We start from the raw sequence: 26,955 nt of genomic DNA, 5'->3' as shown, positions 1-26,955 counted from the left end.
CATATAGCGTGGCACCGTGCCACGCTATGAGCTATTTTAGAAGAATCGTGAAAATGTGGAGGTCGTAAATCTTTGAATACAATTATATTCTTTCAGAGAGAACATTTTTAACTCAAATCTTTGCTTCTGGGGGGGGGGGGGGGGGGGTCCTTGGAACAACACATTATCAGATGGGGGGGTCGGCGGCCAATTACATATATTTTTTGGGGGTCCTTGACATGAAAATGTTTGAGAACGACTGACATATAGAAACATGAGGCTTTTCAGAAAACCGTCATATAGATTTAGAAGACATTTTGTAAGAATCGTCCTCGATCAGGTCTCTATGTGTTAAAGTAAACAAACGTATTGAAGGGGGCATCGCACACACAGCTGCACGCACTCCAACCAGCATCTGTGAAGAGGAAGGCGACGGGCCAAACAACCCTTAAAGACTTGGCCAGAGATGAGCCCGTTCTATTGAGAAGCTTCCCAGCCGTAGAGCGGCCTGGGTCGGGTGGCTCAGAAGGCTTTGAACATTAAGACTGGTCTTTGGTATAGCCTGGTTTCCAGACCATAGACCCCGCCCACTCCACTGAGCACACACTGGTTCAACAGCTGGAGGCTCAGCGTCTGACAATCAGGCTACGTCTTTGGGATAAAGTACATATTAGAGCTGGGACTCGATTAAAAAAAAAGAAAATCTAATTAATCAGAGGCTTTGCGATTAATTAATCTAGATTAATCGCATTTTAATCGCATATCAATATTCAACCCGAGAACAGCGAGAAACCTTTTTTTTTAATGTTTTTTGGTATAGTATCCCAGTGAATCAATGAATAGTGACTACAGGATACCACTCATTTTCAACATTTTACTGTCATTAATATACCTGTTGTGGAAATAATAATAAAAAGTCACCCCATTCTGTGTTGCCTAGAACTGGAGGTCTGAAAAAAATTTAGTAACAGTAACAAGTACATCTCAGTGACATCACAAAGCTGTACTTACTTCATATTGTTACTGTTTTTTGTCAGACCTCCAGTTCTAGGCAACACAAAATGGGGTGACTTTTTATTATTTCCAGTTTTCAGTACTATAGAAAAGCGCCCAGTGAGAAACGTTCCGCGGTGGAAAAAAAAGGTGCGATTAATTTATCTGTAGTTAATCGAGATACATTTTTCTGTAGTTAATTAATCTAAATTAATCGCAATTAGTCCCGGCCCTAGTACATATATATAAGACACCACCACCACTAATGGTAAATCCATGCACACAACACTGAGGAAGAGTAGATAAAACTATGCCGTTTAATGTTTTAAATCATTTTCTTTAAATAGATACAATTATATATATATATGTAGCAGTATAGCACAGCAATATGTTATGTTCCCCAAGCATTCCCATATGAGCTCACGAAAAACATATTGTGCGTATTTATTATTTAACTACTTCCATCATTAACTGTTGCCGACGGTAGTCATTTAAATATAATTTATATGATATAAAAACCCTGAAAATAATAAGTGTGCGACCTTGCATGGTTTCAGCTCATGAAGCCTTGTATGAATGAACACATGTAGGAGGAAGTGCATACTTTTTGATTAATGCTTACAAAAAGTTTGATCAATGGACATTTTGACACCCAGACAATAAACCCCCCAAAAATGATAAAGAGCCCGGTATATATACTCCTCACACTCCTCCAAAACGACAATACCGTTTCCTGCTTTACATCTAGTTTTTAGACATTTCTACCGTCTCAAATTAACCAAGTGAGACAAAAACGTATCCACCGTGCCCTGTTGCAGAATCGTTTTGGCACATGAGGAACTACTGTAACTGGAGGTTACAGTTACAGTCACAGCTACTGTAACATGAGGAACTACTGTAACTGGAGGTTACAGTTACAGTCACAGCTACTGTAACATGACGAACTACTGTAACTGGAGGTTACAGTACAGTACAGTTACAGCTAATGTAACATGACGAACTACTGTAACTGGAGGTTACAGTACAGTACAGTTACAGCTAATGTAACATGACGAACTACTGTAACTGGAGGTTACAGTACAGTACAGTTACAGCTAATGTAACATGACGAACTACTGTAACTGGGAACAGAGCACCTAAGTCTGACGTCAATATCGGTAGAGGGCGCAAATCCACGGGTTCATGTACTTTTTATTTGCATTGTAATCCCCATAGGGGGGGATTTTAGACCGCCTCATATAAGAACTGTGTTTGAAAAATAAACATGTCATCCCGGCCGCTTCACTCGTATGGATATGAAGAATCAACTGACTGAGAGAAAACGCTATTGTTACTGCTGCTGAATTAGTCTCCATAACATTACTTCCGTGAACCAGGGGAATCGAAGGGGATGAGCGAGTGACGTCAGGACTTTAGAACCAGGGGAATGGAGGGGATGAGGGAGTGACGTCAGGACTTTAGAACCAGGGGAATGGAGGGGGATGAGCGAGTGACGTCAGGACTTTAGAACCAGGGGAATGGAGGGGATGAGCGAGTGACGTCAGGACTTTAGAACCAGGGGAATGGAGGGGATGAGCGAGTGACGTCAGGACTTTAGAACCAGGGGAATGGAGGGGATGAGGGAGTGACGTCTGGACTTTAGAACCAGGGGAATGGAGGGGATGAGCGAGTGACGCCAGGACTTTAGAACCAGGGGAATCGAGGGGGATGAGAGAGTGACGTCAGGACTTTAGAACCAGGGGAATCGAGGGGATGAGCGAGTGACGCCAGGACTTTAGAACCAGGGGAATCGAGGGGATGAGCGAGTGACGTCAGGACTTTAGAACCAGGGGAATCGAGGGGGATGAGCGAGTGACGTCAGGACTTTAGAACCAGGGGAATCGAAGGGGATGAGCGAGTGACGTCAGGACTTTAGAACCAGGGGAATCGAGGGGGATGAGCGAGTGACGTCAGGACTTTAGAACCAGGACTTGGGCGCTCTATTGGAACAGAAGTGAACGTTTACCCCCAGAGGGTTCATGAGTGTCCATCAGAGCAGTGGATAACATAACAAAACAAAACATGGAATAACTGGTATGAAATATGTATATATGGCATTTAGACATTCTGGAACTTACAGAGGATAACAAGTGTTTAACCCATTCTGGGCGGGAAGCATCACGTTATGCTTCAGCGGTTGAAAAATAGCAGATCTACAAGCTCATAGTGCGGCACCGAGTGCCGCACTATGCTTGTAGGTCTGCTATTTTTGTGGCGCAAATCTTTGAATATTATATCCTTTCAGAGCGAACGTTTAACTCAAATCTTTGCTTCTGGGGGGGGGGGGGGGTCCCTGGAACAACATATTTTCAGACCGGGGGTCGGCGGTCAAATACAGATAATTCTAGGGGTCCTTGACATGAAATAGTTTGAGAACCACCGACACAGAAACATAGGTTGTTTTTCAAGAAAACTATCAGGATTTAGAAGACATTTTGTAGAATCGACCCCAGTCCAAAATGGGTTAAAATGTGACCTAGCCTTTTGCATCTCAGACAAATCTTTTTTTTCCATCGTGATTCAAGTAAAGTCAATTAAATGGAGGGGCTTTGCGTATAAACTATTAAATCCAATGTTGAAGAAATTACAGCAAGCCTCATAGATTGATAAATACATGGCCTATATTCCTCGGCTAAACTTTGGTGTGGTTTTCATGTATGTAAGCTAGGTTTTTTTTTAAACAGAATTTTTTTTAGCGACAGCAGGGATATCACATGTCCAGGAGGGGGTCCTCCAGACACAGGGATAATATCACATGTCCAGGAGGGGGTCCCCCAGACACAGGGATATATGATCACATGTCCAGGAGCAACACCCGGGGGTCTTCCACCACGGCCTTGATCTTGCGTAGGAAGGTAACCGCTTCTCTGCCGTCGACCAGTCGGTGGTCGTAGGTCAGCGCTACGTACATCATTGGCCGGATTTCAACCTGCAAAAAAAAGGAAGATATGTGGGTTAAAAAATAAGAAAGAAAAAAAAATCTTGTCTTTTTGTTTTAAAATCAGATGGTTGTGGTTTATCACATCAGATAATGTCAATACTTAAAAAAATATATATATATATATATATATATATATATCGTCTACAATACATGGTCAAGCCTAAACCGTTTCATATGGAACCACGTTAACCCATTTAGACCCAAGGACGATTCTACAAATATCTTCTAAATTCCTGACAGTTTTCTGAAAAACCCCATGTTTCCGTCAGTGGGTCTCAAACATTTTCATGTCAAAAGACCCCCAAAATTATCTGTAGGCATATTTGGCCGCCGACCCCCCCCCCCCCCCCCCCCCCATCTCAAAATATGTTGTTCCAGGGACCCCCCCCCCCCCCCCCCGCCCCAGAAGCAAAGCTTTGAGTTAAAAACGTTCACTCTGAAAGAATATATACTCAAAGATTTGCGACACATTTTCACGATTTATTTCAAAAATCGACAAAATCTACAAGCTCTTAGCAATATGAGCTTGTAGTTCTGCTAATTTTTCAATAGCTAAAGTATAACATATTCCCACCCAGAATCAGTTAAAAGCAATGGTTTTTGGAAATGGTCCGTTAAGAATATTTCAGGGAAACTTTCAATGCAAAGACAAACAAACTAAAAAAGAAAAACAAGGAGCGCCATACATAGTGTTGTGATGTAATGAATGAATGACTGAGCGCCTCACCTTGCCATTGATGGCCACGGGCCGGTCGAAGATGCCGTGCATGCCCAGGATGGCGGACTGCGGCGGGTTGATGATGGGCGTACCGAACATGGACCCGAACACTCCCCCGTTGCTGATGGTGAACGTACCGCCGTCCATGTCCTCCACGGCCAGCTCGTTACGGCGAGCCTGACACACACAGAAATCACTGTTTAATCCTCCTGAAGCATTAGGGGGGCCTGTTTAATGCTCCTGAAGCATTAGGGGCCTCCTGAAGCATTAGGGGCCTTGCCAAAACGGGGAGCGATCAAAAAACGCGTTTTTGCTCGGAGAAGTGGCAGTGCGACAACGCAAGTGTATTTAATATTTACGCGAGCGCGGTCCTGTGAATTTGTTATGCGCGCATGCTCGTTATGTGCGCACGCCCCGCGACTCACCAGAACTGGATTCTGTTTAGCTTTCTTTTTTTACGCTTGTGTTGTTGCCAGGTCTTGAGCAGACCTGGAGGAGACCTGTGTTGATCCAGACCTGGAGGAGACCTGTCGGCTGTCGTTGATCCAGACCTGGAGCAGACCTGTATTGATCCAGGCAACAACGCCTGTGTTCCTCGCTTCACGTTTGCAAGGCCCTTTACTCTTGAAGCAGACTTGAAACCAGGCAGGCCCGGATTAACAATGGAATTTACTGGAGTTTAAGAGCCAGGGCCCGGAGCTCGCAGGGCCCAAATTCAAATAAAGGTACAGCTGTTGCTCCCGTTGAAACAGTATTCAAATCATGGTCACTGATTTCAATGTAACGCAACACAGGAACCCCAGCTAGTGTTTTTGGTCGTCCAACAGCTTCTTAACCAATCGGTGAAAGGAGACTCGAGTAGCAGATCCCGCGTCGGGGAGCAGCCTTATAACTCGGAGCATTGGCGATATAGTGCTGGCGATGCGCTGAACGCACTGGCATTCATTCACTGGGCGCGCCGCAAACGCAAAAAAAATCGTTCTCCATTGCGTTATGCGCACGCGAATCGCACGTGCATGGCGTCCTTTTGATTTAGTGTAGCGCCAGCGTCCTCGGACGAGGATGGGGTCGATTCATCATTGAAACTTTCTTAAACTTGTCCGTTTAAGAAATAGCCACTCTACTCAACACGGTGTGAGAGCTTGTAGATCTCCTATATGCAAAATTAGGAACACAAGGAAATCTGGACACTGATTTAAACTGATTTAAACGTCTCTCTTATTTTACCTTTTCTCCGAGACCGTTAATGGTCTTCTCGATGTCAGCGAAGTTCATGGTCTCCACATTGCGGATCACTGGTACAACAAGACCCTAGAGGACATGGAGAGAACAAGTGAGCTCAGTTGGATTTGATTTGAAGATATTAAGAGTTGTAAACAGATTGTTTAACCAGGAACAAAATTTAAAAAAGACAAAATTCACCCATTTAGGCCTTCCGAAAGAATACAAATTCAAAGATTTGTGCCGCATTTTCCCGATTTTTCAAAAACCAGATCTACAAGCTCGTAGCGAGCTTGTAGATCTGCTATTTTTCAATAGCTAAAGTATAACATAATGCTCAATTAAAACACCAAAAGGGGTTCCCAACCAAAATGGGTTAACCAGGAACAACATTTTAAAGACACAAAATTAATCAGTATGCTGCCATCACCAAAAAACCTACATCAGTGGTATGGCGAGGATCCAACCTGCCCCCTCTGCCCAGCTCCAGCGACTCTCAGACACATCATGTCTGGTTGCAAGACCAGCCTCACACAAGGCCGCTACACCTGGAGGCACAATCAGGTCCTCAAGAGCCTGGCTGCAGCACTTGAGATCAAGAGGAGTGCAACAAACTCCTTACCCCCAAGAACAAGCAATCCCAGCAAAACGACAATATTCATCCGGGAGGGACAAAAAAAAAAAGCCCAAGCATCCTTCAACAAAGCCAGAAACTGGACACCTAGCCATGGCCCGCGACTGGAAGATGCTTGTCGATATTGGCCAGCAACTAATTTTTCCACCTGAGATTGCTTCCACCAACCTTAGGCCAGACATGGTACTCTGGTCCCCTTCACGCAAGTCTGTGTACATAATAGAGCTCACAGTCCCATGGGAGAACTCTGTTGAGGAGGCCTATGAGCGCAAGAAACTGCGATACACAGAGCTGGCAGCAGACGCAATTCAGCGTGGCTGGAATGCAAAAGTCTGTCCAGTCGAAGTGGGATGCAGAGGATTTGTGGCTTCTTCCACCATCAGGCTACTGAAGGAACTTGGCATCCATGGACAGGCTCTGCGGCAGACAATCAGAACACTTTCTCAAGCAGCTGAAAGAGGCAGCCAGTGGATCTGGATTAAAAGGAAAGACCCTTGCTGGGCTATAAGAGCATGACCCCCCCCCCCAACACACACACACACACACACATCTGAGAACTCCATTCAAACCCCTCAAACATGAGGGCATATGAGGTATGCGGTCAGCTGTATGGCTGGCTCAGGGAAGAGGACGCCCCTGCCTTGCATAGTCCCGTGGGAGGCAAATCTCAATGATTGGGCATGGGACACAAGCTAAGGCTTGATCACCCTTTAGCTGGCCACCTTTGATGAGGGTGTATAGTGTTGGAAGGCCGAAACACCCGCTGATTCAAAGGCACACTACTGAGGATGTGTCCCAAAATTGACATCATACCCTAGTTGAAATACACCTCCTAATGCCACTCTTAACATCAAGGCAATCTCATGTGAGCCCACACCATCTATTGGCACAATGGACAGTCTTAACATCACGTCCCGTGTTTTATGATTCAGAGTGAAATTGGTTTTAACCAGGAACAACATTTTAAAAAGACAAAATTAATCAGTAATAGAGTGAAATTGGTTTTAAATGTCCAAGTAGTATTACCTTTGGAGTTGCCACAGCCACGCTAATGTCTACATAATCCCTGTAGACGATCTCTTTGGTCGCATCGTCAATAACTGCAGGGAAAAATGAATAAATTAAAAGTTATGTTGACAGATGCAAAACGTTACATTTGATTAATTCAGTTTGTATCATTGACTGTATGGGACAGTAGAGGGTATGCGCGTGACATCATAAATCATACCCGGAAGTTATGCCACCGAGTGGCAAACAAATATGTTCTGGCCTCGACCCATACTGTACATCCAAACAGAAACGTCCCGTCTGACTGCATTAAAACGACATTAAACTCACTTTGCCAACTTCACTTTATGCATGCACATTACCCTATAGGGCGTCGCAGTCCCTCCCCCTTTCAGAACGGCGAGTGGCCCAGGAAATGCATTTTCCCCATAGCCACTTTCTGAAAGTATTTATTTAAAGACGGTTACGCCGCGGACAAAGCCAACTCGGATCGTGACAAAATCATGACAATGAACACAATATTTTGGGCCGATCAAATCATTAGAAAGAAGAAAATAAAGGCAGGAGACAACACTATTTGTTTTGTTTTTCTTCTTATAAATTATTTGATCGGCCCAAAATATTGTGTTCATTGTCATGATTTGTCACGATCCGAGTTGGCTTTGTCCGCGGCGTAACCGTCTTTAAATAAATACTTTCAGAAAGTGGCTATGGGAAAATGCATTGCTTTTCATTTCCTGGGCCACTCCCCGTTCTGAAAGGGGGAGGGACTGCGACGCTCTATAACAGCAACACAACAATTAGGTGCATAAAGCCCATGAAGAAATCTAAACACTAACGCCGGTTGACTTCTGAATGCAAACACTGGCATTATACTGTAGATATAAGCAGTCTAAGCCTTCACTCACACGGTCACAACAGAATGTTGTATAGCTGATGCATGAGACTTGTTGACTGTTGCAAGCTCGCAATTCATTTCCAATGGGAGTCACGTGGTTTGAAGAGACAAACGTGTTGTATGAGGGGGGGGGCAGTCGAAACACAGCCGAAAGCCGTACAACAGCTTGTAGGCGCAACATCCACACATTGAGCACAACTCCACAAAAAGAACGCATTCCTCTCTAGGGCACCGCCCACTTCCCGCAAAGCCTTGTGGGAAATGGAGGCATCTAGGGAGGGGACGGCCATGACACTTAGCAAATAGCTTACATCTTCTATGCAACATGGTTGTGACAGTGTGAGTGAAGCCTTAGCGGTGTGGCTTACCGCCGTTGACCGCTGGCTGCTGGGTCAGAGCGTGCGCCGAGGCCTTCACGAAGGCCGACATGAAGCCCAGCTTGATGTTGTGGTGTTTCAGGAAGGCATCCTTGTGGAGTTTCCTCATTTCCTGAATGTTGCTGGAGACGAGAGAGGAGAGAGAGACAGAGAGACAGAGAGAAAAATAAATTATATATGCTGGCAGTCTGGTACATCAGTGGTTCTCAAATCTTTTAATTTCAAGGACCCACAGTTTGGTAAACTATGCAGACCTGTCCATTTGAGAACTGTTGTGTGAGTGAATAGTTGACTCACCTCATGTCCACCTCATTGAACGTGGTCAGCATGACACAGTGAATAGTTGACTCACCGCTACCTCATTGAACGTGGTCAGCATGACACAGTGAATAGTTGACTCACCTCATGTCCACCTCATTGAACGTGGTCAGCATGACACAGTGAATAGTTGACTCACCTCATTGAACGTGGTCAGCATGGCACAGTGAATAGTTGACTCACCTCTACCTCATTGAACGTGGTCAGCATGGCACAGTGAATAGTTGACTCACCTCATTGAACGTGGTCAGCATGGCACAGTGAATAGTTGACTCACCTCATGTCCACCTCATTGAACGTGGTCAGCATGGCACAGTGAATAGTTGACTCACCTCATGTCCACCTCATTGAACGTGGTCAGCATGGCACAGTGAATAGTTGACTCACCTCATTGAAGGTGGTCAGCATGGCACAGTGAATAGTTGACTCACCTCATTGAAGGTGGTCAGCATGGCACAGTGAATAGTTGACTCACCTCATTGAAGGTGGTCAGCATGGCACAGTGAATAGTTGACTCACCTCATGTCCACCTCATTGAAGGTGGTCAGCATGGCACAGTGAATAGTTGACTCACCTCATGTCCACCTCATTGAACGTGGTCAGCATGACACAGTGAATAGTTGACTCACCTCATTGAACGTGGTCAGCATGGCACAGTGAATAGTTGACTCACCTCATGTCCACCTCATTGAACGTGGTCAGCATGGCACAGTGAATAGTTGACTCACCTCATGTCCACCTCATTGAACGTGGTCAGCATGGCACAGTGAATAGTTGACTCACCTCATGTCCACCTCATTGAAGGTGGTCAGCATGACACAGTGAATAGTTGACTCACCTCATTGAACGTGGTCAGCATGGCACAGTGAATAGTTGACTCACCTCATGTCCACCTCATTGGACGTGGTCAGCATGGCACAGTGAATAGTTGACTCACCTCATGTCCACCTCATTGAACGTGGTCAGCATGGCACAGTGAATAGTTGACTCACCTCATGTCCACCTCATTGAAGGTGGTCAGCATGGCACAGTGAATAGTTGACTCACCTCATTGAACGTGGTCAGCATGGCACAGTGAATAGTTGACTCACCTCATTGAACGTGGTCAGCATGGCACAGTGAATAGTTGACTCACCTCATTGAACGTGGTCAGCATGGCACAGTGAATAGTTGACTCACCTCATGTCCACCTCATTGAACGTGGTCAGCATGGCACAGTGAATAGTTGACTCACCTCATTGAACGTGGTCAGCATGGCACAGTGAATAGTTGACTCACCTCATTGAACGTGGTCAGCATGACACAGTGAATAGTTGACTCACCTCATTGAAGGTGGTCAGCATGGCACAGTGAATAGTTGACTCACCTCATGTCCACCTCATTGAACGTGGTCAGCATGGCACAGTGAATAGTTGACTCACCTCATGTCCACCTCATTGAACGTGGTCAGCATGACACAGTGAATAGTTGACTCACCTCATTGAACGTGGTCAGCATGGCACAGTGAATAGTTGACTCACCTCATGTCCACCTCATTGAACGTGGTCAGCATGGCACAGTGAATAGTTGACTCACCTCATTGAACGTGGTCAGCATGGCACAGTGAATAGTTGACTCACCTCATTGAACGTGGTCAGCATGGCACAGTGAATAGTTGACTCACCTCATGTCCACCTCATTGAACGTGGTCAGCATGGCACAGTGAATAGTTGACTCACCTCATGTCCACCTCATTGAACGTGGTCAGCATGGCACAGTGAATAGTTGACTCACCTCATGTCCACCTCATTGAACGTGGTCAGCATGGCACAGTGAATAGTTGACTCACCTCATGTCCACCTCATTGAACGTGGTCAGCATGGCACAGTGAATAGTTGACTCACCTCATGTCCACCTCATTGAACGTGGTCAGCATGGCACAGTGAATAGTTGACTCACCTCATGTCCACCTCATTGAACGTGGTCAGCATGGCACAGTGAATAGTTGACTCACCTCATGTCTACCTCATTGAACGTGGTCAGCATGGCACAGTGAATAGTTGACTCACCTCATTGAACGTGGTCAGCATGGCACAGTGAATAGTTGACTCACCTCATTGAACGTGGTCAGCATGGCACAGTGAATAGTTGACTCACCTCATTGAACGTGGTCAGCATGGCACAGTGAATAGTTGACTCACCTCATTGAACGTGGTCAGCATGGCACAGTGAATAGTTGACTCACCTCATGTCCACCTCATTGAACGTGGTCAGCATGACACAGTGAATAGTTGACTCACCTCATGTCCACCTCATTGAACGTGGTCAGCATGGCACAGGTGTTCTGAGCCTCCTTCAGCCTCTGGGCGATCCTCAGCCTCATTCGGTTCATCTTCACCTGAGAGAGACAGGAGAAAAATGCTTGCTGTAGTGGAAACCGATTGGCATTCCCAGGGGAACATAAGTGACATGGCATTCCCAGGGGAACATAAGTGACATGGCATTCCCAGGGGAACATAAGTGACATGGCATTCCCAGGGGAACATAAGTGACATGGCATTCCCAGGGGATCATAGGATAAAGAAAGGACAGCCACGATGACTCGTACACTAAATAGCCGTGACGATTATGTCTCCCCCCAAAGTCTACTTCTACAAGGACTACGTCTTAGTGTTTTACCCATAGACATAAACGTAGACGCCCTTTCCTTTTTCCTCCTCTGGAGCGCATGTGCTCAAGGGAGGGAAAAACATTCCCGAGATTCCCTGCGAAGCCCCGTGGAAGCATGAGCGTGCTGCGTCACAGAGCGCATGTTCGGGTCTGTAAGTCCCGGAAAAGATGCCAGTGATCACAATCACAGCGTGACGTAACGTAGCCTTCCACTCTTCCGGCGTATACTTCCTCTCCCAGTGTAAATTCTTCCGCCCCATTCTTTTAAATATCTATGGATTTACCCTGCTCTCCGTTCTGGCTCCTGCTACTGCTGGAGGTGGCGGTGCAGCGGTGGGCTTGATGGCAGAAACTGGATTAAAAACAGAATACAGTTGATAGAATCATTAACCCATTCTGACCCGAGATCAGATTCTATCAGATTCTAAAAATGTCTGTTGAAAATGACAAGTTTTCTGAAAAAGCTATGTTTCTAATGTAAGTCGTTCTTCGATTTTTCAAAAATAGCAGACCTACAAGCTCATAGCGCGCCACTCGGTGGCGCGCTACGAGCTTGTAGATCTGCTATTTTTAAATAGCTAAAGCATAACATGATGCTGACACCAAAAGGGGTTCCAGCCCAGAATGAACATAATGGTAAAACATGCGTTATGTACAGCTCAAACCTCTCTAGATGTGCTAGTTATACCGCATTACATTTAATACCACACAGCTTGGTCATTTTATTAATTACAATACATTCTGCAGAATTGCAGAAACAATAACAGGGAATAATAGTGTTATAGAAATATCCATATTCATGAATTGTACAGCCCTTTCTCATAGACGATATCGACAATGCATTTCTCATTTTAAAACATGCCTTTTCTTGTCAAGTTAAAGGGTTGTATGTATGACAAATAATTTGTGAAGCATCTTGTGGGTCAAACGTACCAGGTTGGGCGTGGGCAGCTTGTGTGGGCACTGGTGGCATGGCGACAGGGACAGGAGGAGGTGGTGGGGCAGCTGCTGCTGGGGCTTCAACAGCTGGGGCAGGGGCAGCTGGGGCAGGGGCTGGGGCAGAAGGGGCAGCAGGCTTGGCACCTCCCCCTGGGGGGACAACAAATACACAGAAAGAACCTTCACTTTTACACCTTTAGAAGGTAAGCTGGGAGACCCCTTGATTAGTGATGCACCGAATATTCGGCAGCAGAAAATATTGGGCAGAAAATGGCTAAAAATGTGGCATTTTCGGCCTGAATAATATCACAGAATAGTGTATGCAATTAATGCATTCAAAAGAGCTGAATAAATGTTTTATGGACCCATAATAGTGATTATTATTTAAGTTAACCATTTATTTTGCCATAAATCAGGTAGCTTTAAGGTACAGCCATGACAGCAATGGTAGGAAAAAAGAAATCGGTATTCGGCCAACTGTTTCCTATATTCGGTATTAGGTTTTGGCCAAGAATTTCCCTTTCGGTGCATCCCTACCCTTGATCCCGCAATTTGAACATTTCGACTATGCTTTGTCTGAGAAACAACGGGTGAGAGCAGATTTGAATCTATAATTAAATCAAATTAAATGCTGTATTGCTTGATAAGAATTATAAAAACGTCAGGACAGGCGTGTACCTCCTTTCCGGAGTTTGAAGAGGGCCATTCCTCCCTCCACCCTCCCTCCATCCTCCACTAGGAGCTCCTCTATGACTCCAGCTGCAGGGGAGGGTACCTGTACCGATGTCTGCCCAAACACAACACAACACAGTTTAGGAACAGGGGAGGGTACCTGTACCGATGTCTGCCCAAACACAACACAGTTTAGGAACAAGGCACTTAAATCAAACGTATTTAACCCATTTAGACCTGAGGACGATTCTACAAATGTCTTCTAAATCCTGACAGTTTTCTGAAAAACCTGTTTCTATGTCAAGGACCCCCAAGATTACCGGTATATGTAATTGGCCAACATTTTCCCACTGAAAATGTTGTTTCAGGGACCCCACCAGAAGCAAAGATTTGAGTTAAAAATGTTCGCTCTGAAAGAATATATTCAAACATTTGGGCCACATTTTCTCAAAAATAGCAGACCTACAAGCTTGTAGTGCGGCGCTCGGTGCCGCACTATGAGCTTATAGATCTGCTATTTTTCAATGGATAAAGTTTAAAATAATGGTTAAATCACCAAAAGGGGTTCCCGCCCCAAAATTGATTAAAATCAAAAAGGTAAAAATGTTATTAAGACAATTTATTTTCCTAATTAATACCTTGTCCGTCTCGATCTCAGCCACCACTTCATCTTCAGCCACCGAATCACCCACAGCTGGAAGAAAACGTGATTGCATTATTTATTAGTCGTCAGGATTTGTAGAATACTTTTATCAGAGAAGAGAAATGCTGACAATTAAGATGAAACACTCCAGACCGTTTTTAGATTTCTGCAATTCCTGAATATATTTGGTATGCTATAAGAGTTAACAACATGCCGGTAATTGCCCGTTTTGACAATATTTTATGACAAAAGCCAGAATGCCTGGCCCCACACACACACACACACACACACACACACACTACCGGTACTATGTCACTATTGTCTTTTACAGTAAGTAGCCTCTACATTTTTATTTATTACAAACAAGCTGACCTGATGAAAATCAAGGATTATTCTGATGTGGCTATTTTTGTGTGGTACACTTTGGGCCGATTCATACTCCTATTTTAGAGCCGAATAAAAGTCGGTTCGGCGCTGTAGAGCCTACAATGTGACGTCATTTGGCTCTGTAGAGCCTACAATGTGATGTCATTTGGCTCTGTAGAGCCTACAATGTGACGTCATTTGGCTCTGTAGAGCCTACAATGTGACGTCATTTGGCTCTGTAGAGCCTACAATGTGACGTCATTTGGCTCTGTAGAGCCTACAATGTGACGTCATTTGGCTCTGTAGAGCCTACAATGTGACGTCATTTGGCTCTGTAGAGCCTACAATTAGGGTTGGGATTCGTTAGGATTTTAACGGTTCCGGATCCTTCCCGGATCCCTCTTAACGGTTCCGGTTCCTAACGGTTCCCTTAACGGATCCTAATATTATTTTTTTCCCCGTTTTTCTGACATAGATTATGCTTATATTATAACTAACCTAACCAAGTACATAATAAACACAAATTAATTAATTAAATTATTGAAAATGCACTTTACAATTATGAGGTGGCACTATTATTTAAACTTCACCACCACCACCAGTAGCAGCTAGGCACCACAACAATATCATTGTTGCAATTTGTACTGTATATTGCAATTTGTACTGTATATTAAATTTACAGTACACAATAATGATATTGTTGTAGTGACAAATGTTGTCTTTAATGTTTAAATTAATTTAATATGAAGGACCCCTTACCCTAATGGAAACAAGCCATAGTGCTTTCTTGGATTATAACAGACCTTGTATTGAACTGTAGGCTACGTTCCTGTGCTTTTTTTCTGCAAATTGTTTATAAAGTAATCAATCTATGGCGGTATATGCACCTAAACGCTGGGCTCTCAACAGCCACGCAATTAATTTAGAGCCAAATTAAAAGCACGTTAGTAGTTTTTATTTTCCATTACGTTACTAGCCTGGGGAAAGTAAACCAGCCTTGCATCAGATGGTCCCCCGCTGGCTGTGGTGGATCTGCGGGGAGAGCACTAGAGCAGGCACGGCTTTCCGCATGGCTCTCAAACGCGATGTGTAGGCATATTGATTTTGAGATGTTTCCTCTATGTTCACGTGGTACAAGTTGCAACAACCTTTGCTAGCAACTCTCGCATTTATTGCACTTTGCATGCTCACTGCTCAGCCTCAGTCATTTCCCTCTCTGTTAACCACATTTTGGCGACGCGACATACTGTCCCACTCGCTCCACAGTGGTCGCTGAATTAGGGCTGGGCGATATGACAAAATCTCATATCACGATATAGAATTTATTTTATCACGATAACGATATACTCACGATATAGCATATTTTTTACGATACCTATTTTTTTATCTAAAATTGTTTTTTGTTCAGGTCGAGTACTTTACTGTACTTGGGCAGTACTTGGGCTGTACTGTACTGTACTGTACTGTACAAGCTCTCCTCCCTGGCCTCTGTCTGTGTTAGGCTGCAAAACAGTGACACTTGGTGGTGACAATAATTATGCTATTTCCGTGCTCGGATACAGGGACATGGACACACACATAGCTGTCTATAGTGGTTGCACCACTCAAAAAACAATTAAATTCACATTATCCAGTCTATGAATATAATACTGATGCCCTGCCCATGCACAGACAGGCCCAAAGCAAGTACAAAAATATTACAAAATAAAATATATAATAATTAGAGGCTGAACTCAATTGTTCAGCCTCTGTAGACATTTTTAAAGCACAGCTCAAGACCCACTTCTACAACATTGCTTTTAATTGATATTTTATTTTTTGTTATTCATGTCCTCACTGTATTGCATTACTGCTTGTTTTTCAATGTCGTTGCCTTGCTTTTCTTTTTTTCTCCATTGCTCTGTAAAGCACTTTGAGAGCTGCATTTCATGTCATGAAAGGTGCTATACAAATAAAGTTTTATTATTATTATTATGAATAATAATAATAATTATTATGACAATTAAAAAGAAAAAAATAAGACGTTGCCATTCAGACAGAAGTACAGGCCTGTGTCTGCATTAAATTGGCTTAAGGAAAAAATAAATACCTCATGTCACAGTTTGTCACTAAAGTTGTTTCAGTTCATGTTAAGCTCTGTATAGGGAATCAAAATGTTCTGTTGTAGTTATAGTTTAGTTTGTTAAAGACGTTGGGCAGCTTAACGATGTTTAATTGACTACAGGCGATAGAGTGAGAGAGAACGCGACCGCGTCGTCAACTCTCCGTGCCCAGCTGTGCGTATTATGGGAAAAGTGGAGGTTTTTCTTTTCCTTTTTTTTGATGATCACAACAAAGTCAGCGTCTTGTGTTGTTGTTGTTGGAAGCTGTTGCTGAAGTAAGGACTTTTCAAATGGAATAATTTATTTGGAACAATAAAAGACACGCAGCAGGAGGACTGCACAGGTAAGAGGAACGTCTTGGAAGAAGTTTGCAACCGACGACGGACAAGCTTATTGTTCAACTGTGTAAAACATACGTGGCTCACGCAATTTATCAATTTGACCCAACATGAAACCTACATTTATAACAGTGAATGACCGGTTACTCTAAGGGCGCGTTCGGAAATAGCGCACTGTGCAATGCAAACTGATAGATGAGTGCGCTCCGGTGTGGTATTTCCGAACGTGCCCTTACACCGCTCTGAATCTCGTCAGCCATCATCTCCCTTCATGTAATCCAAACCACTTCCATATCCATACAATGAAGACGTTGCCCCTCTTAGGTGCAAGCACCCTTGTGTTGTGGTCGTGTTGGCCTTAGAGTATATAATAGAGAAGACATCCGAAAGGTGTTGGCTCACTGTTTTCAGTGCGGTCGGCTGCTGGGCATGCCGTATATAAGCGCTGTGACGTAAAATACTGCCGTAAACACTGCCGTAAAACGAAACGGCGATATAAGCGATATAGATTATTTTTCGTGATAGACATTTTCTATCGAAAATACGATATATATCGTCATATCGCCCAGCCCTACGCTGAATGCACAGAACAGTGGGCGTATCCTCCCCGACCCCACTCACTCATGTAGGTGGGGTGACGTCACCCCAGGCTCTGCTTGCATGCAGGCACAGACACAGCGGAGCTAAATGACAACTGATGAGATCCGTTTGGGGAACCGTTAATAAAAAAACGATGGAACCGGCTCCGGATCCGCAATGTCGGAACCGGGTCTGAAATGGACCCGGTTCCGAATCCCAACCCTACCTACAATGTGACGTCATTTGGCTCTGTAGAGCCTACAATGTGACGTCATTTGGCTCTGTAGAGCCTACAATGTGACGTCATTTGAGGTTCGGGGGGGGGGGGGCGGGTACCGTCCTAAAGTCGGCTCTTCGGTGCTACTGAAAATTTCTGACGAGCCGAAATCATTTGGGCTCTACAGCGCCGAAACAGCGGTAAAATAGGAGTATGAATCGGCCCTATGAATGTGTTTTATTCTGAAGAAACTAATAAACTGACGATGCTTTATTTTGTTGAGATATTTATGCATGCAGTGCTACACACACACACACACACACACACACACACACACACACACACACACACACACACACACACACACACACACACTGTGTGACTGTAATGTAGCTAATTAATCAACTTGATTGATTGAATTGATTGTATTAACAGTTTGCAGAGTTACAGTACATTTCAAGCACAACTCAATACAGACTGTTAACTGTGAGTGGACGACCCAATAAAGCATTACACTAAAGCTTATGCAAGATGAAGCCTAATGCTGTAATTGTTGTTAGGCTGTGCACCTGCTTGTCAATCATGCATTTTCTTTAATGCAATGTTATGTCATGTGGTTATTATTCCATTATTTTGTATTCTTTATTTTATATAGCTTGAGAACACAGCCTCAGCCCTCTCTAGTCTCTATGCTAATGTACTGACCGGTATATCCAGTTCTTCCCATGTTTGCGGTCCAATTAGCAACAAGAAACACTGCACTAACAGATTGCGTTCTTTTACTTTCAAGTTGCTAACGTACATACAATTACGTTCAAAAACTCTACATTCCCTTTTTGAGGTACTTGTTGGAACAGTGAGATGTTTTGGCATCGCATTCCAGCTTCAGAAAAAGCCTAATTTATGAAGCTTGTGGTCATTAAAATGGTCTGAAAAAAATGCAACTTATTTACTTGCACACATACAGTAGTTGAAAACCCATTGAGTCGCACTTCTTAGGCACTGGGGCGGCAGTGGCTCAGGGGGTAGAGTGACCGCATGGTAACCGCAAGGTTCCCAGTTCGAACCCTGTGGGCTCCCCCAGAGTTAGTGTGGAAGTGTCCTTGAGCAAGACACTGAAACCCTAATTGCTCCTGATGTGCTGGTTGGTGCCTTGCATGGTTTCCACCGCCATCAGTGTATGAATGTGTGTGTGAATGTGTGTGTGAATGGGTGAATGTAATGCACAATCTATGTAAAGCGCCTTGGATAAAGGCGCTATATAAATGCACCATTTACCACTGGGAGACACCGACACATTTGAAATGTGTTGCTTGATCACACTCCTGGTTACTGTGTTCACACCTGATTATGTCACTACTGTGTTCACTCCTGGTTCACTCACTCATACGCACCTTTCTCCCACCTTACATCGCCCTCTGTGACGGACTCTGCAAACGCCGGGGTGTTGACGGTGACTACTTCATCTCCTGAATAGACATGAGTCAACATGGGTTACACCTCATCAAGGAGAGACTGTATAGACATGAGTCAACATGGGTTACACCTCATCAAGGAGAGACTGTATAGACATGAGTCAACATGGGTTACACCTCATCAAGGAGAGACTGTATAGACATGAGTCAACATGGGTTACACCTCATCAAGTAGAGACTGTATAGACATGAGTCAACATGGGTTACACCTCATCAAGGAGAGACTGTATAGACATGAGTCAACATGGGTTACACCTCATCAAGGAGAGACTGTATAGACATGAGTCAACATGGGTTACACCTCATCAAGTAGAGACTGTATAGACATGAGTCAACATGGGTTACACCTCATCAAGGAGAGACTGTATAGACATGAGTCAACATGGGTTACACCTCATCAAGTAGAGACTGTATAGACATGAGTCAACATGGGTTACACCTCATCAAGGAGAGACTGTATAGACATGAGTCAACATGGGTTACACCTCATCAAGGAGAGACTGTATAGACATGAGTCAACATGGGTTACACCTCATCAAGGAGAGACTGTATAGACATGAGTCAACATGGGTTACACCTCATCAAGGAGAGACTGTATAGACATGAGTCAACATGGGTTACACCTCATCAAGGAGAGACTGTATAGACATGAGTCAACATGGGTTACACCTCATCAAGGAGAGACTGTATAGACATGAGTCAACATGGGTTACACCTCATCAAGGAGAGACTGTATAGACATGAGTCAACAAGGGTTACACCTCATCAAGTAGAGACTGTATAGACATGAGTCAACATGGGTTACACCTCATCAAGGAGAGACTGTATAGACATGAGTCAACATGGGTTACACCTCATCAAGGAGAGACTGTATAGACATGAGTCAACAAGGGTTACACCTCATCAAGTAGAGACTGTATAGACATGAGTCAACATGGGTTACACCTCATCAAGGAGAGAATACGAGTTCAATAGACCAGGTGAATGGTTTTAAAATATGTTTCATTACATACTGTAAACAGATGATGTTTTGAAATGTCTGATGTGGAAGACGTTGGCCGATGACAGAGACGGACATCTGAGAAACAAAAAAGAACAGACATTATTATTATTATTTATAGATAGATACAGATATATAGATATAGATACAGTACAAGTGATCTGCAACTAAGCACAATATAAACTAAGTCCCATTTAAGTTGATGTTATAAAGATTTGATTCACAGGTGGTCGTCAGTTATTGTGACAGTAACCAAGACTGCAGTTCAAAACATTCATTTCATTTTGATCAGGGGAGAAACGTTCCAGCTATCCAGCCTTCATCTGCGTCATATCGGCTGGATATCCGAAACGTTTGTGCCCCGTTTAAAATGAAATAAATGTTTTGAACTGCAGTCTTGATGTGTGCGACCCACTACCAGACAGTGGCCTTGTGGTTAGAGTGTCCGACCTGAAACTGGGAGGTCGGGGGTTCGATCCCCGGCCGGGTCATACCAAAGACTGTCAAAATGGGACCCAATGCCTCCCTGCTTGGAACTCGGCATCAAAGGGTTGGATTAGTCAAATCTACTAATCAAATGATTCCCGAGCGCGGCACGGCTGCAGCTCACCGCTCCAAGAGATGGATCAAACGGGGAGAACAAATTTCACTGCAGTTTGCAGTAGCGTGTGTGACAAATCGAATGACTTAGACTTTGATTTATTTGATATGTTTTGAACGGGTATTAAACGCATCTAAAGTCAGAGCGCGGTGGTCACATGAAGAGTAATTTATTGTGACAGTAAAACATTTAAAGATAACCTGAACAGAACAGAGAGTACTTACAACTCTGCATTCCTGTAAATGACCCAGTTGACAGTATTCAGACCTAGAAAAAAAAGAGAATAGAAAGAAAGTGAAAACAAACTCTTGATTAACTTGATTATTGCATCAAGACTCGAGTTTGTTCTTGAAGGCCTGTGTTATCAAGTGACTATGGGATTCAGTAAAGGATGGTACATTTAGCTGGTTGTACGGCATTGTCATTTATTTTTTTACATGACTCAAGAACTAGCCTAAGATTTAGACTCTCGTAGATCTTGTATTTATCGATTCTGACATTTTCAATCTCAGAATCGATAAATACATCTACGTCTAGTCTAAATCTTAGGCTAGCTAAGAACATTAGCTGGTTGTACTGTCTGCGTTATCGTTCACAACACGTTTTAGACTTAAATGTTGTTAAATTAGATCTCCTAAGAAGATGCATGTGCTGTACTCTGCTCAAATACCTGATGCACTCCGTCGAACCAGCACATTATTTCCCTGAAAAAGAAATCGAAATTTCAGTTTAATTGATAAATTCATTATTAAGTCAGATCACAAATATGAAGTCTCTATACCTCACAACACTGTGTCTATGCTTTCCCCGATGGGAGAGTTTTCTCCAGCACTAAAAAGACAGAGAGAGCCATTTCTTCTAATGTCTAAGTTGGGTTGTCGTCAGTCTAATGTTTATTTCTAAAGCTTGTTATATTCCATTACAAATCCTTCCAGATGCCTGTGGTATTTTTTGAGTGGTGCAACCACTCCCTTACGGAGCTATGTGTGTGGGTGGGTGGCTGGCTGAGTGGGTGCATCTGAGCACGAAAACAGCATGGTTGTTTTTCACCACCTAACACACTAACACACACACACAAACGCACATTAACTGTATATATGGTGATTTCAGGTGTGCCAGTACAGTACAGTAGAGGGACCCACACACGGTAACAGTCATTTCTCAACCGGCACCCTGGATGCATTCCCCCCCCCCCCCCCCCCCCCCCCCCGGGGACCCCCACACGGAGTTGCACCACTCACTTCACAGGGGTGTGATTTTTATATACTATAAATCCAATCACGTTGGCATTTTGGCAACATTACGTACACCAGGCAAACTATTTTTACAACTATAGTAATAGTAGGCGAAGACAGACCCCTGTCTATTGATCTAGTTACATATTTTGTTATTACAATCTTAAGTATTGTAAGTTAATTTGAACAAGGGCAGAGCAGACCCAACACCTCACTGCACATGACATTCTTGACATGTCATAACAACATGGGCTATTTCTGACCGACTGACTGTAAGGTGAAACTGCACACATGATGCACAGCAGCCATGCAGCCACCATGACTACAAGTTGAAGTTATATGCTTGCAATAGTCGCCAAGTCTCCAACAACAATATAACAACAGGTGGGTGCTCTGTAGTCTGTATGCGGTCAGGTCATTCGCCACAGAAAGTATTATAGTCACTAGACTCTAGTCGCCCCCTCAGGTCCTCCAATGCTGGCCTACTTGAAGTGCCTAAAAGAATGTGCACAAAAAAATATGGTTGAGGCAGCTTTTTGCTTCTACGGCCCAACAGCCTGGAATAAACTTCCATTCGAGCTCAGACACGCACCCTCTGTAGACATTTTTAAATCTCAACTCAAGACTCACTATGCACGTTCCTACCCTGCCCTGACTGATTTGCTGCATGTGGTGTTTTTATTTGTTTTCATTTATTTTATGTTCTTATATTCAATTTTGTTCTTTGCCATTGTTCTATCATTTCAACTACTTGTGTTTTATTGTATTATATTTTTATTTTTGTGTCCTGCCCTGTGAAGCACTTTGAGCTGCATTTATGTATGAAAGGTGCTATACAAATAAAGTTTATTATTATTATTATTATTATTAGTCTAGAGACTAGACTCGCATCGTCAGGGGCAAAGAAATTATAGGACCTCCCTGTCTTGGACGGCTCACAATTAACATTAGAAACACGTTTTGGTTGATCACAGCAAACTATAGCTTGTGCATTTCAATATAGAAGAGGGTATGTATTGTAATGTATGCGCACGGCATAATCATCATATTCATAATCATCATACCCGGAAGATATGCGGGAATGCCTACCGAGTGAGTGGCAAAGAAATAAACTATACTTTCTGGCCATGACATCCAAACAGAAAAGTCCTAGTAGTACAGTGTGTGATTGCATTAAACAACGTTAAACTCACTCTGCCACTGGATTTTGCCATTCACTTTATGCATGCGCATACACTTAAAACTTTAACAAACATAAGTCCTGCAGTGCAGTGATCTCAGTAGTGGGGTTGCGGTGAGTGTGTGTGTGTGTGTGTGTGTGTGTCATGCTGTCCTTGGTGGATGAGACAGAGGCCTATTGCTTCATTCACACAAAGCTAGCAGTGCAAGAAGAAGCTAAACCAACCTTGGCCTTTATACGTAATGAACTTCACCTCAAACACAGTCAACAACAAGGAGGACCGCCATGCATTCCTTCCACTATCCCACTGAACATGAACCGTCTTACCTGCCGTGCCACCGATAGAGAGGGGCCGAGCGTTCGGTAAACACACCGGGACCGTGATAATAACATGGCTGCTGTCTGCCGTCCGTGTCGGGGCGACTGACTCTGAAGGAGGGGTCCGCTGGTCCAAAGGGAAACGGTCTTCTACGTCCCATAGTCCGAAGGGACGGACGTACTGTGATTGGCTGGGCTGGTTTGGTTGTCCAGGCAACGGTTTGTTAAATCTACTCACAAGTAAAGTAAGCAGCTAATTAAAGGGACACTTCACCCTTTTTTCAAAACAATATATGTTAATGACGTTTAGAAGCTTTAGAACACTTTCATCCACCTTCTTCAATTAATCAAAGTCAAGACCTGCGAGTAGCCTATATATACACAGTATATAGGTCTAAGTACATTATGTATTTCCTAGTCTGGATACTTACTTAATAATATAGACAAAACTAAACTGATTATAGTTAAGAAACAAGTTTCTGTACTGCTACACTAGACTGGTCAAATGTATCTCTCTCTCTCTCTCTCTCTCTCTGAAAGGAAAATATCTTCTCTTTCCATAGAGAAAATGCACATGAGTCATATTTGACCACACCTCCTGTCGTGTGTGTGTGTGTGTGTGTGTGTGGGGGGGGGGGGGGGGGTCCGGGTGCCTGTGTGTGTGTGCCCATGTGTGTCATTCGTGACAGTATAAATGAAAGACCCCCCTCTTTCAGCAGCATTGTACTGGTCTTCTACTCTTCACGAAAGGCAACAGGTAAAAAATACTCTTCAAATTTGTATTCAAGTATTTTCTTCCTCAAGTTCCTCTATTGGTGTCTAATAGGCTAATGATGCGTTTGTTTCCATAAATATGAATACAATTTAATTTGACGCTGTGAAAATAGTTAAATTAAACTGAACAAAAAAAGAGCTACTGGCATATATCCCTGGCATTGTGAATATTGGTTTACAACATTGCATGCTTTTAAAGCATGCAAATATGTTGTACATAATAATGTACAAGGCTTTGATAGCTAATAAAGTGTATAGGCTAGTCATACATTCTCAATGTACATCTTAAAAGTAGCTTGCAAGGAATTTTAACGTGACCGTCACCAAACAGTAGCCTATAAAGTTGATTTGTTTTAAGTAGCATAATAATCTATATCTAATGTATACTGCAAATGCATTCTAATTCAATTGAGCCTACATGAGCTTGTAGATCTGCTATTTTTCAATAGCTAAAGTATAACATATTGCTTAGTTAAAACACCAAAAGGGGTTCCCGTACAGAATGGGTTTTAAACGTCTTACCTTAATGTAACCAGGTTTGATCCAAGGCTTTGGGATACAAGGAGAACATGTGTTCCTACAACAACCTCCACCTTGAGGACTACAATCCAGAACATTACCAGTCTTTTCAACCCAACCCAACGCCGTCTTCTAATTCAGGTGAACCTGCAGGTATTTCCCTTATTTCACATGAAGGCATCAGGGCAAAGAGGAGGACACTAGATAACACTTATTATAACAGCAATGCCCTTGGTAGCTCAAACCCAACGGATCCATACGAACATGCTAGCAACATGGGACCGTCACCCGCGAGGCGGTACTTATCCCCTGGAGTCAGTGGTCCTCCTCCTCCTCCTCCTGACTGGCCCCTGAATAGTGGCCATCAAGCGAAGCGTGCCAGGGTAGAACACATCATCAGAAGCATGGCAGGCTCCCCTATAAGACATGTGAGTCAAGACGAGGCATCATCAGTCAACAACATGCAGGGAGGCAAAAGGGCACAGGAGTGCCCTCAGCTCCACCGTTACAACCACTCGGAGAGAAGTGGAGCGGGTGCTACTACTGTCAGTCGGGGGAGTCCAGGGACCCACAGCGTAAGGAAGGAAATGCACGGCAGACAGATGACACTGCAGGGAGATCTTCAGGGAGGATCTGCCCTTGAAGATGATCAAGCAAGTGAGTCTGAGGTTGGCGAAGCTGGGACTCTTGAGCAGAACCATCTCACCTGGGATGATTATCATAGCAACACATGGCCACAGGATACTCTTACAGGTCCGCACAATGCAGCCGAGACCCCCTCAGATGAGACGTACCGAGGATGGAAAGAGTTGACACTGATTCATTACTTCAGATCCAAACCTGACAAGGTAAACAAACTGATGGCGGACCTTTTGAAATATGAGCTGTCACAAGCTCTCAGCACAAGAATCGACTCCATTTTCAAACACATGCCGCTCTTACGGCGGCGGCCACCGTATGGGAACGTAGGTCTACTGACTGATAAGCTTCGTCACCTTCAAGGAGAGCGCTCGTGTTTTTGTAGAGACAGCACATCGAATCTTTCCTCCTGTCCTGAGACAACACAGGCCCAATATGTCCCACAGGTTCAAACAGATGCTCTCTCCCTGGTCGTGAAAAGGTTGTCTCCACCGGACAAATCTCATGTTGCTGATCTCCTCCTGCCCCTAGCGAGAGCTCGCCACCATCATTCCAAGTCTCCCCTGCCATTGAATAGCTGTCATGTTGCTCTGCATGAAGATAAGGCTTTAGAGAAAACCCCCAGAAACAGCCTCAGATTCTTCCAGGATGGAAGGCCATCTGGTGGGGCACTACGTCACCCAACGATGGATGCAGTCCATGTGCCATGGATCTCAGTCCAAATGAGGACAAAGCTTAACTCTACTAGATCAATCAGAAGTCCCCAAACATCTATGGCGACGGATCCCAAGATGATTTACGAGTGTGCCCCGCACTGTGACGACCTACACGCTACGGTGAAGAATAACGTCTATGTTCTGAATGTATCCTTCTAGAAAGTGTTCTAAAGATAATATCAAAGGTTTTTCGTTACCCAATGTTATGTTATTCCATTTTTTTAATACTGCTTAATTCAAACTTTGTTTTATAAGAAACTGAGACATTTCCTTGGTGATAAATTGTGTAATCTGCTCTCTAAGCAGACATTTTAATGAAAAAAATGGACAGCTATAGAATACTGTATGTATATATTTGTTATATGCCACATTTAAGACCTTCTTTGACCCTAGAGCATCAAAGAAGGTGTTGTCATCACCACCACTGACATGTGGTGTAAAAATTGTCTGTTCATGATACTTTACTCTCTTTAAGGACAATAGCTTGGAGATATAGCCTACTGTACCACCTTCAATAAGATTATAAATTGTACTGCAACATATCTTCCTGTCCTGGATTGAAATGATTGCCTGTAGAGAAAATATGTTCCCCATGTACCTTTCCAAAGCGCTGCTGTTGTCCATGTTATTCTTTTGTCCATGTGCTCTTGTATAAGTCGTGTGTATCCTCAACGGTGGTTTGTGTAGGAGGGCCTAACCACCAATCATCTGAAGAAAGCCAAGCTCATGTTCTTCTTCACTCGATACCCCAGCTCCCTGCTGCTGAAAACCTTCTTCCATGATGTGCAGGTAGGTATGGGGTATATGGTTTCAATAGACAAATGCAATAAACTCATTTTAAACTGTAATTTACAGGAGTGATTGCAA

At 43.7% G+C, this 26,955-nt stretch overlaps 1 protein-coding gene across 4 annotated transcripts; it reads right to left on the bottom strand.

Annotated features, from left to right (window-relative positions):
• Positions 1–1,266: 1,266 nt before the first annotated feature.
• LOC310877302 (dihydrolipoyllysine-residue succinyltransferase component of 2-oxoglutarate dehydrogenase complex, mitochondrial-like) lies at positions 1,267–23,565 on the bottom strand. 4 transcript variants are annotated; one of them, XR_014570797.1, is made up of 16 exons: positions 23,450–23,565; positions 21,378–21,411; positions 20,932–20,974; positions 20,120–20,184; positions 19,026–19,100; positions 14,025–14,080; positions 13,393–13,501; positions 12,709–12,864; positions 12,060–12,127; positions 11,406–11,503; positions 8,800–8,930; positions 7,552–7,625; positions 5,898–5,981; positions 4,680–4,847; positions 2,086–3,940; positions 1,267–1,873 (listed from the first exon to the last, which is right to left on the bottom strand). XR_014570797.1 is itself a non-coding variant. In XM_083791116.1 (16 exons), the coding sequence occupies exons 1-15, from the start codon at positions 23,513–23,515 to the stop codon at positions 3,806–3,808; spliced, it is 1,362 nt and encodes a 453-aa protein (XP_083647242.1). In that variant the 5' UTR covers positions 23,516–23,565; the 3' UTR covers positions 1,267–3,759; positions 3,803–3,805. The 4 variants fall into 4 exon arrangements, 2 of the variants coding, with proteins under 2 accessions (XP_083647242.1, XP_083647241.1); XR_014570798.1 differs by having other exon boundaries at positions 1,267–2,603; positions 2,937–3,940; XM_083791116.1 differs by having other exon boundaries at positions 1,267–3,759; positions 3,803–3,940.
• Between the last annotated feature and the right edge of the window lie 3,390 nt (positions 23,566–26,955).

Source organism: Protomyctophum parallelum (genome assembly GCF_964188405.1).
Source record: "Protomyctophum parallelum genome assembly, chromosome: 19".
In the NCBI taxonomy this organism is placed as follows: domain Eukaryota; kingdom Metazoa; phylum Chordata; class Actinopteri; order Myctophiformes; family Myctophidae; genus Protomyctophum; species Protomyctophum parallelum.
The sequence above is the reverse complement of the archived record's forward strand: the minus strand, read 5'-3'. Positions and strand labels throughout refer to the sequence as shown.